Consider the following 13,321-nt stretch of genomic DNA (forward strand, 5'->3'; position numbering starts at 1 on the left):
GTAATGCAGGTATGTAAGTATTGACAAACTACCCTTAAGCCACGAATAAGACTAGAGATGACCCAAAACACAGACTGTGGCACTGCCACCAGCTTGTCATTCTCTTGCCCCCACCACCACTTCTGGATCTAGGAATTCTGACAAACACAGCAGGCTCACCCCCTGCTCTGTCAGCTGCTTTCATGCATTTATTTTAGACCACACCTTTCACTTTTTATGCTTTTTTATAATTTAAAATACAGAGATATACTGTTGATGGTATCTTAGAAGGTGAAGTGTGTATGAGAAGAGGCCAAGACCAGTGTTGCTGTGCGAGACCGGCTCAGGGCAGGCGCCTGCAGGAGAATGGCGGGAGGAGGGGAGAGGTGGGGCCGCTTTTCCCCTTCGGCTCTGCGAGGCTCAGTTCTAGTGCGCGAACAGACGAAATGGCAGCACAGGACTCGGGTGCAGACACGTGTTCATTGTGGGAGCGTGTTCCCGAGACACTGGGGCACTGACCCGAGGGTCGGTTATACCCCGTGCCAGGGGCAGGGGGGGAACCTGAGCCACGGCCAATGGGAACAGGGCGGGAAGCAGGGGCAGGGAAATCCCGGAGACCCCGGGGAGGCAGGAGCGGCAATGGGAAAGGCGGGGTGGGGCAGGGACCGGACTGCGTGGTGAGGGGTAGTGATAAGGGAACGCAGGGTCGGGACAAGGGACCGCGGGGGGAGGGGGAATGCGTGGGGGGAAGAAGAGAAAATTACAAACCCCGTGGACCAGAATAAATAAAAACCAAGTCTAGGAGGTATGGGGAAAAATTCTTTAAAATAGTTGAAGTTCCAATTGCCAGTAAAATGGCTGTTCATTAACTGTGACACTTTGTGCAGATATAAAATAGAAGCTATTTTTATTTTTGTTATATTTTTATTTAAGAGCTAATAATGAATGCTTCCTAAATTAATAGAGGAGAATTAAATGGGAAGAACAAATGAAAAAAAATGTAGGAGGAGACATTCCTATCAGATACAAGATAATTACAAAATCTTTAATGAGACATCATTTCTAGGTACAGTTTGAAGACAAATGTTAACCAAGAGAAAAAAAATTCCTGCTTACCATGGAAGCATATATGATTTCAAAATAAATTTTTTTTCTTTGTCTAAGGTAACCAATTAAATGAGATTTCAAAGCTTCAGCTGTGAATGGTGACAGGTACAACTGAGTTGCATATAGAAACAGGAGTTTATAACATTTGGGGTGACACTGTCTGAAAATGGTCCTGGCCCTAACTTGCATCTCACAATAATCTAGCTGAGATTTTAATTTTTAAGGCAGACTATTTAAAATAAAATTAAAATCATCTTTGTATTGGAAGAAAACCCCCCATAGTTAAAAGTTTTCTGATAAAGAATTTTTAAGGGCAATTCTGTAAAAAAGGATCTTCCTTCCCACTTCTCAAAATTTGTATGAGGACATTGTATTTTTTCTTTAACTCCAATTCACTAAAAGCAGCCAGATTAGATGCATTTCACCTTCTGAAATGGCTTGCTCCAGAGTGCTGCTCCACCAACTCAGGCTGTTCTTGTGGAGGCAAGCAAGACTCTACAGCTAATTCTTACCTTTGTGCTGGAATGGGAGTTAAGAGCAGGGGATGGTGGGGTGCAGGGGCAAAGGAGCAGGTTGCAGGGACAAACTGGGGGACAAAGGGTGCCCCACATTCTTGAGACCCACCAAGAGGAACTCTGAAAGGAGAATGCCTCCTGGAGAAGCCTGATCCAGCATGACCTTCTGTGATGCTTCACAAAGCCAGCTATGTCTTAAAGTCTACCCACTCCCAGAGTTCAGGAGGTGTTACCCCTTTTCTTCTCAAGAGCTTTCATTAGGTCAGACATGAAATCTGCTTGCTTGCTTCCCCCTGCAATCAGAGGTAGCCCCGCTGACTGTGGCTCTCCACCTTGGCCTGTGTTTTCCAGCCTTTTTGGAGGAAGTGGCACAGGTTTCTTCACTGGAGGGGGTGGCGGCTGACTGGAGACAGGTGGAGGTGGAGGGGGTAATGGCACATCTCCATTACTGCTGCTGGAGACCGGTGGTGGTGGAGGCACAAAATCAGGAGGTGGTTCACAGAAATCGGGTGGGGGTGGTGGAGGAAAATCAATCTTCAGTGAAGGTGGTGGTGCTGGAAAGTTCTCTGGATCTGTCAGGAAAATGCCACTGTCTCGCTTCACTTTGGAGGGTAGAACTGGTGAAGCAGAAATAACAGATGAACGCCTTTCAGGTGGTGGAGGAGGCTGCAGTGAGGTCCTCTTACTCTGGACTTTCTGTGGCTTCAGCAATGGTTGTGCCAGGCCAGGTGCACTGGCATTATTTCTTGCAGCCTTTAATAAGAAAAAAAATAAAAGGACAGATACAGTCAGTAAAAGTGTAAACTAAAGCCACTGCCTAAGAACATAAGAAGATGTGAAAATACATGAGTGTAGTAGACAGGGAAATCAGGTAGAGTATATTTCACCTGAAACATGAAAAGAGTATTTTGTTTTCTTTCTGGAGCTACCCATAGAGGTTTCACAGTGGAAACCTCTCTGTTGACAGGTTTCATAGTTCTTCTTTGAATGTTGTCCACAGAAGATGAGTGCTTTTAAAATTTTTAATAATTGCAGTTAGTAAGACTAACATCAAGGAAGTATCTTTGGGATTCATTGTCCTTGAGCCTGGAAGAAATGATCCTTGAACACTGACCACCTCTCTTGGACCCCTCTTCCCTTCAGGGTCTTCTCCCATGGGATTCTTCCAGGAAGTTCCCGAAAGATGCTAAAATTAGCTCTCCTGGAGTCCCTGTTTGAAATCTTGCTCTCTGTCCTGTTACCTTTTCCTTCAATACTGAACTCTACAGTCTTGTGGTCACTGCAGCCACGCTGCCCCAACCATCACATGTCCAACAAGGCCTTCCCTGTTCGTTAGTATAGGGTCGGGCAGCCCAGCATTCCTTGTGGGATCCTTCACTACCTGTGGCAGAAGTTGTCATCAGTGCTTTCCAGAAACCTCCTGCACTGCCTGTGCTTTGCTGTTTTGCTTCTCCAGCAGATGTCAGAGTAGTTAAAGCTCCCCAAGAACCAGGGCCTGTGACTGTGGGGCTACTCCCAGCTGCCTGTAGAAGCCTCATCCATTCCCTGCTTCTGATCAGGTGGCCTGTAGCAAACACCCACAGTGGTGTCACCCTTACTAGTCCGTCCTTTTATCCTCACCAGGGCAGAGCTCGGCACTCTCCAAGTGTTGCCTCACATCGAGGGCAACTCCACCACTGCACCTTCCTGGTCTGTCTCTCCTAAACAGCCCATGGCCCTTCATGACAACATTCCAGTCACAGGAGCTATCCCACCATGTCCATAATTGCAATGAGATGGAAGCCCAGTGGCTGCATGGAGATCTCTAGTTCCTCCTGATTGCTGTTTCTAGAGAAAAGTGCTCTGCATCCCTGCAGCAGCATTAATTCTACCATGAGCTAATTATAACATGTACGCCTCTTCTTCCTCACTCCTTGCCTATAAACATAGAAGTAAATGAGACACAGGAGGAGGGAACCAGTGGCTGAGTTCTCAGAATGTGATCTGGTCCAGAGGAAGTAAGGTTCAGAAGAGAGAAACAGGAGGAACTCAAAGACAGAAACAAGAAGTGTAGAACACATAATGCTGGTGACAGGAAAATCCTAGTAATTTAATTTCATTTGTCCTGTGCACTTCATACATGATGAAGAGATTGAATGGTGAACTGCAAACAAATGCATACCTTTTTTTCTGTATGATGTTCTTGAGGTTCTCTTACTGTATGCTTTGATACTTTTATAGCAAGATTTGGTGCAAATATATGAAATTTGGAGCTTAACAAGAAATGCATTTAAAGCCTAATGAAAACATGTACGGTTTTCCCTTAGTTCTTCACAGTTTCTCCTTTTTTACACACTCATCTTCAGCTGTGCAGTGTTCCCTACTGAAAACACTACTCTATGTCTTGTGTTTCTAAGGCAGAAACACAATTTTTTTGGCAGCGACAGAACATGGTACCAAGGTTCTGGCAGCACGCTTTGAGACTATCCCAGCAGGAACATTCCTATTCCTGCTACATGAACTCGTGGCTGCTAGTTCTGAAGAACTGAAGCAGTGGGTGGCTGTGCCTTCACCTCCCATCGGAGGCTCCTGGTTCTGCACAGCACACACACTGTTTGCCGTGTGCAAAGCATGAGGAGGGGCAGCCGCCTTTCTAGGAGCCAAATCTTCATTGCCACTTTGAGAGGAAAGACAGTAGGTGAAAGAAAAATTTGGAAAACTTGTTCATAGATGACATTCAGCTGTAGTAACTGCTCACTTGTGCCTCAGATGTATCCACTTTCTTCTGAGAGTCTGGAAGTTCTGTACTGGAATGATGAATACTTTGGGGAATCTGTCCATTTGACTGAACAGTACCTGTGACAAAGAGAGGAACCAGAGGGAAGAGATTGTTATGTTTTTGTGATATTAACCAGATCAGGGAATACCCAACTAAGAAATAAAAATTTCTTTACAACTTCCACAAGGAAACACTTATTAAAGGGTTTTTATAAGTAACTCAGTAAAATCTGTTTTCTACTTCAAGCTCATTTTGTGACTTTTCATATTCAGTTCATTACTTAAGGAAAATAAACAAAGTATCTTACATTAAAATACCTGTGTTTCCCAACAGCATTTTGAAGTTTGCAGTGTGATGCACTATTACTATATTCCCAGTTTTTATGCTTTTTTTTCTTAGTTTAATTTAGGCTAAAAACTAAAAGCACCATAGTTTCATATCAATCAGTCATTGGAGTGGAAAGTCTGAAATCCTACAGAGGGGCTGATCCACTTTCTTTAGTAAACGAGCTAAAACATGTCCCCAGCTCTGAAATATCTGCCCCATTTGGAATCACAAAGATCTGTGAATTTCACTGTATTCTCAGATTAGTGCAGATCTGAAAGCTGGCTGAGTTAAAGCTCTGCAAAACATCTGCCCACCATTTCTGCTTGTGCAAGGGATATGCATAAATAACCCAGTACTGTCAAATGGAGTAAGTGAATGTGAGACCAAAGAACAAATTTACAAGTTTAATTATAAAAAAATCCCCTGCCCCTATGTAGTCTGATGAGGATTAAATACTCTTCAGTTTAGCATAGCATTTGGAAGCTGTAAGTGTCAAAGTAGTAGACAGTGTTTGGTGCCTAGAGACTTACATTTGCAAACCTTAATGACTGCCTTAGCTCTATTATAATTTACAGTTCTGAGATTCAGCTCTCAGATGTTTGTGAACCCTTAGCTGTCTACAGTGTAAACTAAGCACAACAATGCCTTTCATCTTGACATATACTTTACTGATCAGCAAAGAGGTTCCAGGAATATGATAAGAAATAGAATAAAGTATTTTTACTGCCATACCTGCAAATCCCATGACTGGCAAAGAAGACAAACTCTGCAGTGTGCCTAATTTACTAAGGCTATTTAAGCTTCAAGGGATGACAGAAGGTGGTCTAACATCCTTAGGTTTTATACCTGTGCCTGCACGTTGTTCAGTATATTTAATCCAAAGTACCATTTGGATCATTCAAACTACAATCTTCTGTTAGTTGAAGGACTCACATGGAAGTCAACAAAGAGATAAAACCAATCTTGTGGCTCTCCTTCCTCAGTGAAAGGAAATGTAAATCCCTGGGTTCTGTGGCCAAGAGAGGTTATGCTCCCTAAAGTGGAGCAAGTTACTGTCTCACTTCCCTTTGGCTGCTTTTCATAGCAGAGCAGGAGTTTGGTTTTCACACTGCTCAAAGATGTTGCTGCCCTCAGTCATACTGAGATTTAACTAAATGAAGGAGAGCAGAGAAAGATCCACTCTATCTACTACAAGTATGGTGTTCTACTTGGCAAAAATGATGTTACAGAAGGGTGGGACACACTAATCTGTTCTTCTGTTAATAGATTTCAAAAACTATGCAAGACTTGAAAGCAACACTTGCTACATCATCTCCTGTCAGCCAGCTAGTGAACCCCCAGAAATATAGTATGGAGCCCAAGCATTCTATTCTCAAAATTTATTTTTAATATAAATGCTATTGTATTCTTTACAAGTTAATTTCTTCAAAATTTTATAGTGAATTAGTATTTGTTTTAAGGAAAAAAAAGGTAGTCGAAATAACGCAAAATATACATACCCAAATGCAAAATATTTATCTTTGTAGTGATAAGGAACATCTGCATAAAGTGACATCTTCCATCTTTCAAACATCATGATTTTGTGCAGGACCACTACTTACATTGATTTTTTTTTTTTTTTTTTTTTTTTTTTGTGTGTGTGTGTGTTCAAAAGCATACAGTAAGGCAGAGAGGGAAACAACATATTTTGACTGAGGTGCACCTGGGATGCTTCAGAGCCACAGACTACAGAGTGGGGTATATGTGAACCTACAATGCTGGTTACAGCACTGTGTCCAGGGAATAATAGAAACATGGTTAAGTGAGAACCAAAGTTCCATCTGCCTTCCTTGGCTGCCACTGAAGTTAACAGAGTACAGGCCCTGCCCAGCTCACACAGGACTGTATCTATAGCAGATTTTAGCCTATACTGAAGTCAGCCCATACAAAAGGCATGGAGCCATCTGAAAGCAGAGGTGAACATCCTTTGTTCCTTTTCCAAAACACAAACCAACAACTCACAGTTAGGCAGTTCTATTAGCATAGTCAGGCCCCAGGCTATATAGGGCAGCTATGACGAGTGTAAGATACCCAGCATCACAGTGACTTGCCTCAATTACAACACTAATATTCCTTCAGAGGTAATTCCATAGACTCAGTATACATGACTAAAACCTTTCCAGCCTACTTAACTATTTAATGCAATCCATTAGTTAAACTTAGCAGTATATTCAATTGAACACATGCAGTGTTCCTGGATTCTAGTCAGGAGCTGAAGTCACAGAGATGTATATACAGCCTTTATAGGGCCTCAGTCCTGCCCATATCCAGGACAGATGGCAGCACCAGCATGGAGCCCCCCTGGCCAGCCATCTCTCTACTGCTGTCAGCACCTGAACACAAATGTTCCAAACCCACCCTCACTCAGGTAAAATTCCTCCTGTCAAGGGTTGACACTGCTCAGATGCTAGGCACCCACAAAAGAAGCTGCTTGCTCACTCCTCTCTGCAGTTAGACAGAAGAGAGAAATGTAACAAACAATTCATGGGTTCAGATACATACTGGGAGATATCACTCACCAAATACCATCAAGGGCAAAACAGGCACAACTTAGAGATATAAAGTGAATTTATTGCTAACAAAATCAGAGCAGGATAATGAAGTAAAACAAGCCCTTAAAAACACCTTCCCCCATGAGAAACCTCCTTGATCTCAAAACAGTCTGTTACTGGGTCTCCCCACACCAGATGTGTATTTATTGACATGATTTGACTCCAAGGAATAGTAGGAAAACCACCTTCTATCTCCCATGTACTCAAAAAAGATGAACTGAAGCCCTAGAAAGGTATTTGAGTTGTCTACATGAGAAGTCAGAGTATTAACTTCCAACAGTAATTTCGACTTTGCCTGCCTTATGATAGCGAGTACTTGGCCAGCATGCCCTTTCTAATTAAGCATTTCTTAAGCATGAAAAATAAAAATAGTCATGCAAGTTACAGTTACCATCATGCACTGTTGTACTGGTCCCATGATCAGATAAGTAACAGCAGTATGATGGAGGTACTGGAAAAGTAAGGTAAGAAAATAATGCAATCCTTTCTTACTTGTGTCCTAACACCCACATTGTTACCATGCAAATGAGTGAAAGGCTAGGACAGAAAGTGACTCACCCTTTCTATAATGATTTCTAATCTTTTCTAATCTTTCTATAATGATCAATCTCAGAATATCCCACTCACCCCTTTTACTAATTGCAAAAAAAAAAAACCCTCCAATACAGCCAGTGTAGAGAGGGGCAAACAGGAAGTTTTGAGATATGGACCATCAGTCTGCAATATGCAGATGGAGGATAAAGGATTCAGATGCCAACAGAAAAATGCCTTATTAAGTTATGTAGATTTAAACTGACCTTCAGTGAGCTGTCTTTGTATTCTCCAAGTTCTAACTGTAAAGTGAGAGCTTTGCTGCTACACTGCCCTGTCTATAAAAAGACATCTTGCTGAATCCGTGGGATAGTTTTTTGAACAAAGGCTCTATGCAACACTGATGATAATAGAAGGGGGCAATAAATGTGACTTCAGCTGTCATGGCAGTGTCAGTACCTGCTGATGAGGATCCTGCAGGGGCAGCTGGCTCCACCACTTTTTGATTTGCCCATCGAGAGGACAAGCCAGCTTTCTTCACTGCACATTTGTAATTGTCATAGAGCGTCTTGCCATACTGCAAAAGAAGCAAAACAATAATGTGAGGTTGACATAGGCCAAGCATTCATTTTGCTCTTGGACAACTTTTCTGACCTTGTTTCTTCCTACCTAGTTTTGTTAAAAGGTGCATTACTTTCTAAAAGTAGTGTGTCTTTTCTGTGTAGGGCCAGGTAATTCTTACATTTCATGTTTGTTTCAGTTTCTGTAAACTTCTTTTAACCTGGCTTTAAAATCAACTGTTCTAAGTATCTTTTCCCAAGTATTACATTTTCAAACTGGAGACTTGAGACACCGAATCCCAGGCTCTAGAGCAAACAGCGATGTCAGTGTAAGAAACAACATAATTTTATGCTCAACCCACTGTGGTAGTCTGTTATTTTACAGTTGGTTCTTCTATAGTATGCTTTAATATTCCTTGGTATAAGTTTGTAATGGTTCAGTCTCTGTACCCCATTTGGCTTCCCTAATGGTTCAGTCCTGAGTTGTTTACCACAGTTTCCCCTGCCAAAATGTCTGTCAAGCCACATGTCAATCCACCTATAAACCTCCCTTGTTCCCATGTCATACCCCTGTCTGTCAAAGATAGCACAGCCCTTTGGTTCTGGAGAGTTCTCTGTCTCTCATCCCCTCCTCAAAGCAGAATTGGATTGTGAGGTTTGCTCCCTTCCCATGTTGGCTCCTATTGGGGAGCCCTTACCCTGCACCCCTCCCCTAATGCCCTCCCACTGCTCAAAGGCTGTGTCCTCCCCGTGTTCTCCCATCCCTTAAAAGTCACCTCTTCAGGTTCAGATTGGGTCACTTGTTCTGCCCCTATTTGCCATTAAAGATTTGGAGACTCAGACAATTACTTCCCTCATTCCTGTGCCTCAGTTTCCCCGTGCTCTGTGCCCTGCTGTGCTCCCCACGCTGCAGCGATCCCCGCCACCCGCACCAGGCTGGGCACAGACTCGGGGTGGCCGCTCGGTGTCTGCCCTGCGGCCACCGCGGGACAGCGCCGGGAACCTCCGTCCCAAGGCCAGAGAGAGCCAGACACACCCCACACCTTTGCTATGTGCCACCCTGCAGCAGGGCTGTCTGGAAAAAGCCCGAACTAACAGGTAAGAGGAGTAGGTCTGTATGGGAGAATACAGCCAATACCAAGGCTACGTATAAATCCATCTACCCTAATGTTTTGTACAAGGAAAAATGGGCTGTCAATTAGGATCTTTTTGAACAGAGTGAGGCAGACAATTTGGGTAGGACTGTCTGAAAAATGTCACAACTGGACTGACCAGAGCTTCCATACTTTAGATACAGCATATTTTTATTGAGCCAGATAATTGTGCAGTAAGTTTTATGAGTACATGAGTTTTATAGCTACTGAACCTACTCCTGTGTTAATAAGAAAAACATACTAATAGCTAAGGTACAGGGACATTCAGCAAATCCATCCTCATCATGCACTTCTGATCTTTGTTTCTGTGGTAAAATTAGCATAAATGTCCATTCTTGTCACAGCATTTCCAGTTGAGGTGATGACAGTCAGCAACCTCAGGAAGACCTGCTTTTACAGAAAATATATTAAAGTAAATTTGCTTTTAATCTCACCTTGGCAATTCTTATTCCTGTTACCCACTGATGCAGGGTTGCTTTATCATCACAGCACAAGTACTTGATATATTGTGACTCCTTTTGAATCTGGGGGTGCTGAAAGATATTAATTTATTAATAATTTATTTCTTAATATTTTATTAATTTATAAAATACAACAAACACAGAAATTAAATCACTATATGAAAGTCTGAAGGAACCACACAATGACCCTGTGCAAGCACAACATGAAGATGATTTGGAAAAAAAAAAAAGCTGATTATGAACAGTACAGTTATGAACAGAACAGTACATGAACAGTTGTGACTGGCTGCTTTTGCTTGAAATCATTGTAATGTGAATTCAAGGGTTTCAGAAATGTAACAGTGATCTAGAGTTCAATGAAATCTATAATTGCTCTGGTTCAAGGTCTAACACTCAATGTACAAACACTAGAAGGAAGTCTGTTTCTCATTTTGTGGTTTGTCATACGTGAGGCACTTAGACTGAACAGTGAACATAATTAGTTTTCAAAGACTATGTTAAATTTGTTTAAGCATAAACTTTCAGCTCAAACAGATTTTTCCTCCTAACTGACTGCTTTTCTTTGGGCTCAATTCTAGCTTTCTTCTTATATATTTTTATTTTTATTTACTCTTGCTGTTTTTGCAAAAATTATATATAAAACTGTTATATGTTCTGGATAGAGGATCATTCAAAATCCAGCACCATCAGAAGTATTCTTTGTTATTTGTTTGTACCAGAAACCTCTACAATTTTAAAACCTTTTTTTTTTCCTTATTTTGGACAAAATTCAGGATCTCTTTCCTTTACTGATCAAGGTAGTATTGATATGTGTTGACATATCTTTGCAACTTAAAGACCATCAAAATGCCAGACTTCCTACTTGTCTAGGACTGAACATTCTCTCTAAGACTCTGAAGGAATTTGGTTTCCCTGCTAAAGCAGAGAAAGATGTAAGTCTTTAGTAACTTGGATGGAATAACATACTGCCATCTCTTGATATGCAAAGGAAAGAATGGACCCAAAAGGAAAACCACTTCATTATCCCTTATCTATGTGCTAATTTCTATCTATAGTCTTAAAAATCATAAGTGCACAGTTAGTGAAATACTGTGAATGCACAAAGAGTAGCTAAATATGCTCCAAGGATTCACTCTCTTTTCAGCCTGTGCAGTTAAAAATTCAAAGCACACCTCCACCTAGCAAGGACACTAGGTTTATAGGTGCCATTAAGCTCCCAAAACAGAGCAATGCTGCACATGGGGAACCCAGCAAGGTCTCTCCCAGCATAGAGCACTGCCAGCCTCTGGCTCATGTTTGTGCCACCTCCTCAAAAGTATCTGCTGCTGGCTGGGATGTCCTGCTGCAGAGGCCAAACCTGCCCACAGCTGGGTGACCCAAAGCAGAGCCAAACACAATGGACTTGCTCCTCAGCCATATGCCCCTTGCTCCCAGCTCAGCACTGCAGACACCAGGCTTCCCTTGCTTGTGCTGACCCAGCAGCTCAGGAGCACACATTCTGATTTAAAAAAACAAAAAAAAACAAAAATGGAACTGGTCTGGGTTAAATATAACCCATTTCATTATGCTGTAGTTTTGGTTTATATGTTTTTAAACCCAGCAGTCCACAGCATGCCCTCACATAGGGTGAGGGAATAAAGAACACTGTGGCTTGGGGAGAGAATGAGTAGCACAGGATGGATGAGAGGATAGGACTGCATAAGCCACTGCTAAAGCCCTGTATCATCAAATTATGGAGTGAGAGGGAACATACCATGGAGATGACTGTGAGGAAGAGAAAAACAAAGGGATATTACCTTTCAGAGGTCTCACAGGGACAGATGCATCCCAAGGCTGTGTGTACCCATGTTACAAGTCCCTGCATGTTTGCACTCACCTGCTCACACAGGTCTCAGTCTTTCTGCAAATACACAGCTGGCCACCTCCCCTGGACAATGAATACACTGGGTCTGCTTCCACCTCTGGAAGTGCCCATGGCTGCCTTATTCCATCACCTTGCTTTGGGGCACTCCCAGGCTGAGGGCAAAGGAGAGCTCACACTGCAAGCCCAGAGATGCCAGCTCACTGTCACCACGTGCCTTAACTGCAGAGCAGGGGCCATGCCCACCTCATGGACCTCACCCACCTGGTACACCTACACATCACCCTTCACACAGCTCAATGTACAGGGCTGTATCTTGTTTTTCTACACCTCTGCCACGTATCAAACCGAGGCAGTAACCAGGCCCCTGGACAAACAGTCTGCTCCAGCTTCCACCATCTGTCCTTGTCTCCCACAGCCTCAGAGAGCCTGAATGCTGCTCAGAGTAGCCTCTGCTAGCACACGAGGTGGCTAGGACACAATGCCCAAAAATCCTTATTTTATTCCATTATTTCTCCATTAGGTGACCAAACACAGTGAAAATCAGAGAATTCAGATGGAATGGTACCTGTAAAAGGGAACCGTAAGCAGGCACTTCGTGTGACAAAGTTCATCCCATATACCTGGGTTACGTTATCATCAATGGAGACAAAAGAACCAGGAGGTGCAAACAAAGACACTGCAACCCTCCGTAAATTCAGTTCTTCAGGCACTTTTCAACCAGCAACTAGCATTTTTGCTCCAGTGTGTAAGGTCCTAGTGAACCCAGCAGATGGCACCCAAACCTTTAAAAAAGGAAAAAAGGGAGCTTTCCCTTCCTTCTTTTTCATGGCAAGAAGTCCATTGCATCTACTATTCCCCTCCATTTTTAAATATCACATCTACCAGTATTTTTGCTTGTAATAAAAACACACAATTTAACAAATGGTTCATGCAAAAGTGTGGAAGAATGTCCACACTGCATAACAAGGCAGAGGAGGTCAAGGCATAAGCAAGCTAGGTGTCAGTGCTGCACATACACACAGCTCTGCCACGGGGATCTGCTTCTGGGGTGCTCAGGAGAGGCTGCTGCAGACCTCTCCTCTGGGGCACCCTACGGAAATTCCAGTTTCACAAGAACACCTGTACTGTGTCAGATCAAGTGTCCAGTACCTGGACTCTGAGAGTGGCTCAAAATGTGGGAAGAGGAAGTACAAGATAAGCAAATATGATACTTCCTTCTCTGTATGCCCTCTGTCTACAATGATTTTTGACAGTTTTCTGAGACTAGCGGGGTTTTTCCATAAATAGGTTGTCTTCCAGGTCTTTCTTCCGTTTTTATTGAGCACAAAGAGAGTTCTGGTATTCACAACACCTTTTAGCAACAGCTTTCTCAAGTCTGTCACACACTCTATAAAGAACCACCTCCTTTTCTGAACCTGACTGCCACAAGCTTTGTGTAACATTCTTGTTTTGGAAGAGATGCTGAATGCCTGAC

The 13,321-nt window shown here is 42.8% G+C and overlaps 1 protein-coding gene across 1 annotated transcript in view; it reads right to left on the reverse strand.

Moving 5' to 3' along the window:
• Positions 1-869: 869 nt before the first annotated feature.
• APBB1IP (amyloid beta precursor protein binding family B member 1 interacting protein) overlaps positions 870-13,321 on the reverse strand; it is a 65,596-nt gene continuing 53,144 nt past the window's right edge. Inside the window, exons 11-14 of the mRNA XM_030264465.4 lie at positions 9,957-10,055; positions 8,268-8,385; positions 4,339-4,436; positions 870-2,354 (exon numbers count right to left, since the gene is read on the reverse strand). Coding sequence (XP_030120325.4) covers positions 1,821-2,354; positions 4,339-4,436; positions 8,268-8,385; positions 9,957-10,055 — 849 coding nt within the window. The 3' untranslated portion in view covers positions 870-1,820. The remainder of the gene's footprint in view (positions 2,355-4,338; positions 4,437-8,267; positions 8,386-9,956; positions 10,056-13,321) is intronic.

Source organism: Taeniopygia guttata, chromosome 2 (genome assembly GCF_048771995.1).
Source record: "Taeniopygia guttata chromosome 2, bTaeGut7.mat, whole genome shotgun sequence".
Lineage (NCBI taxonomy): Eukaryota > Metazoa > Chordata > Aves > Passeriformes > Estrildidae > Taeniopygia > Taeniopygia guttata.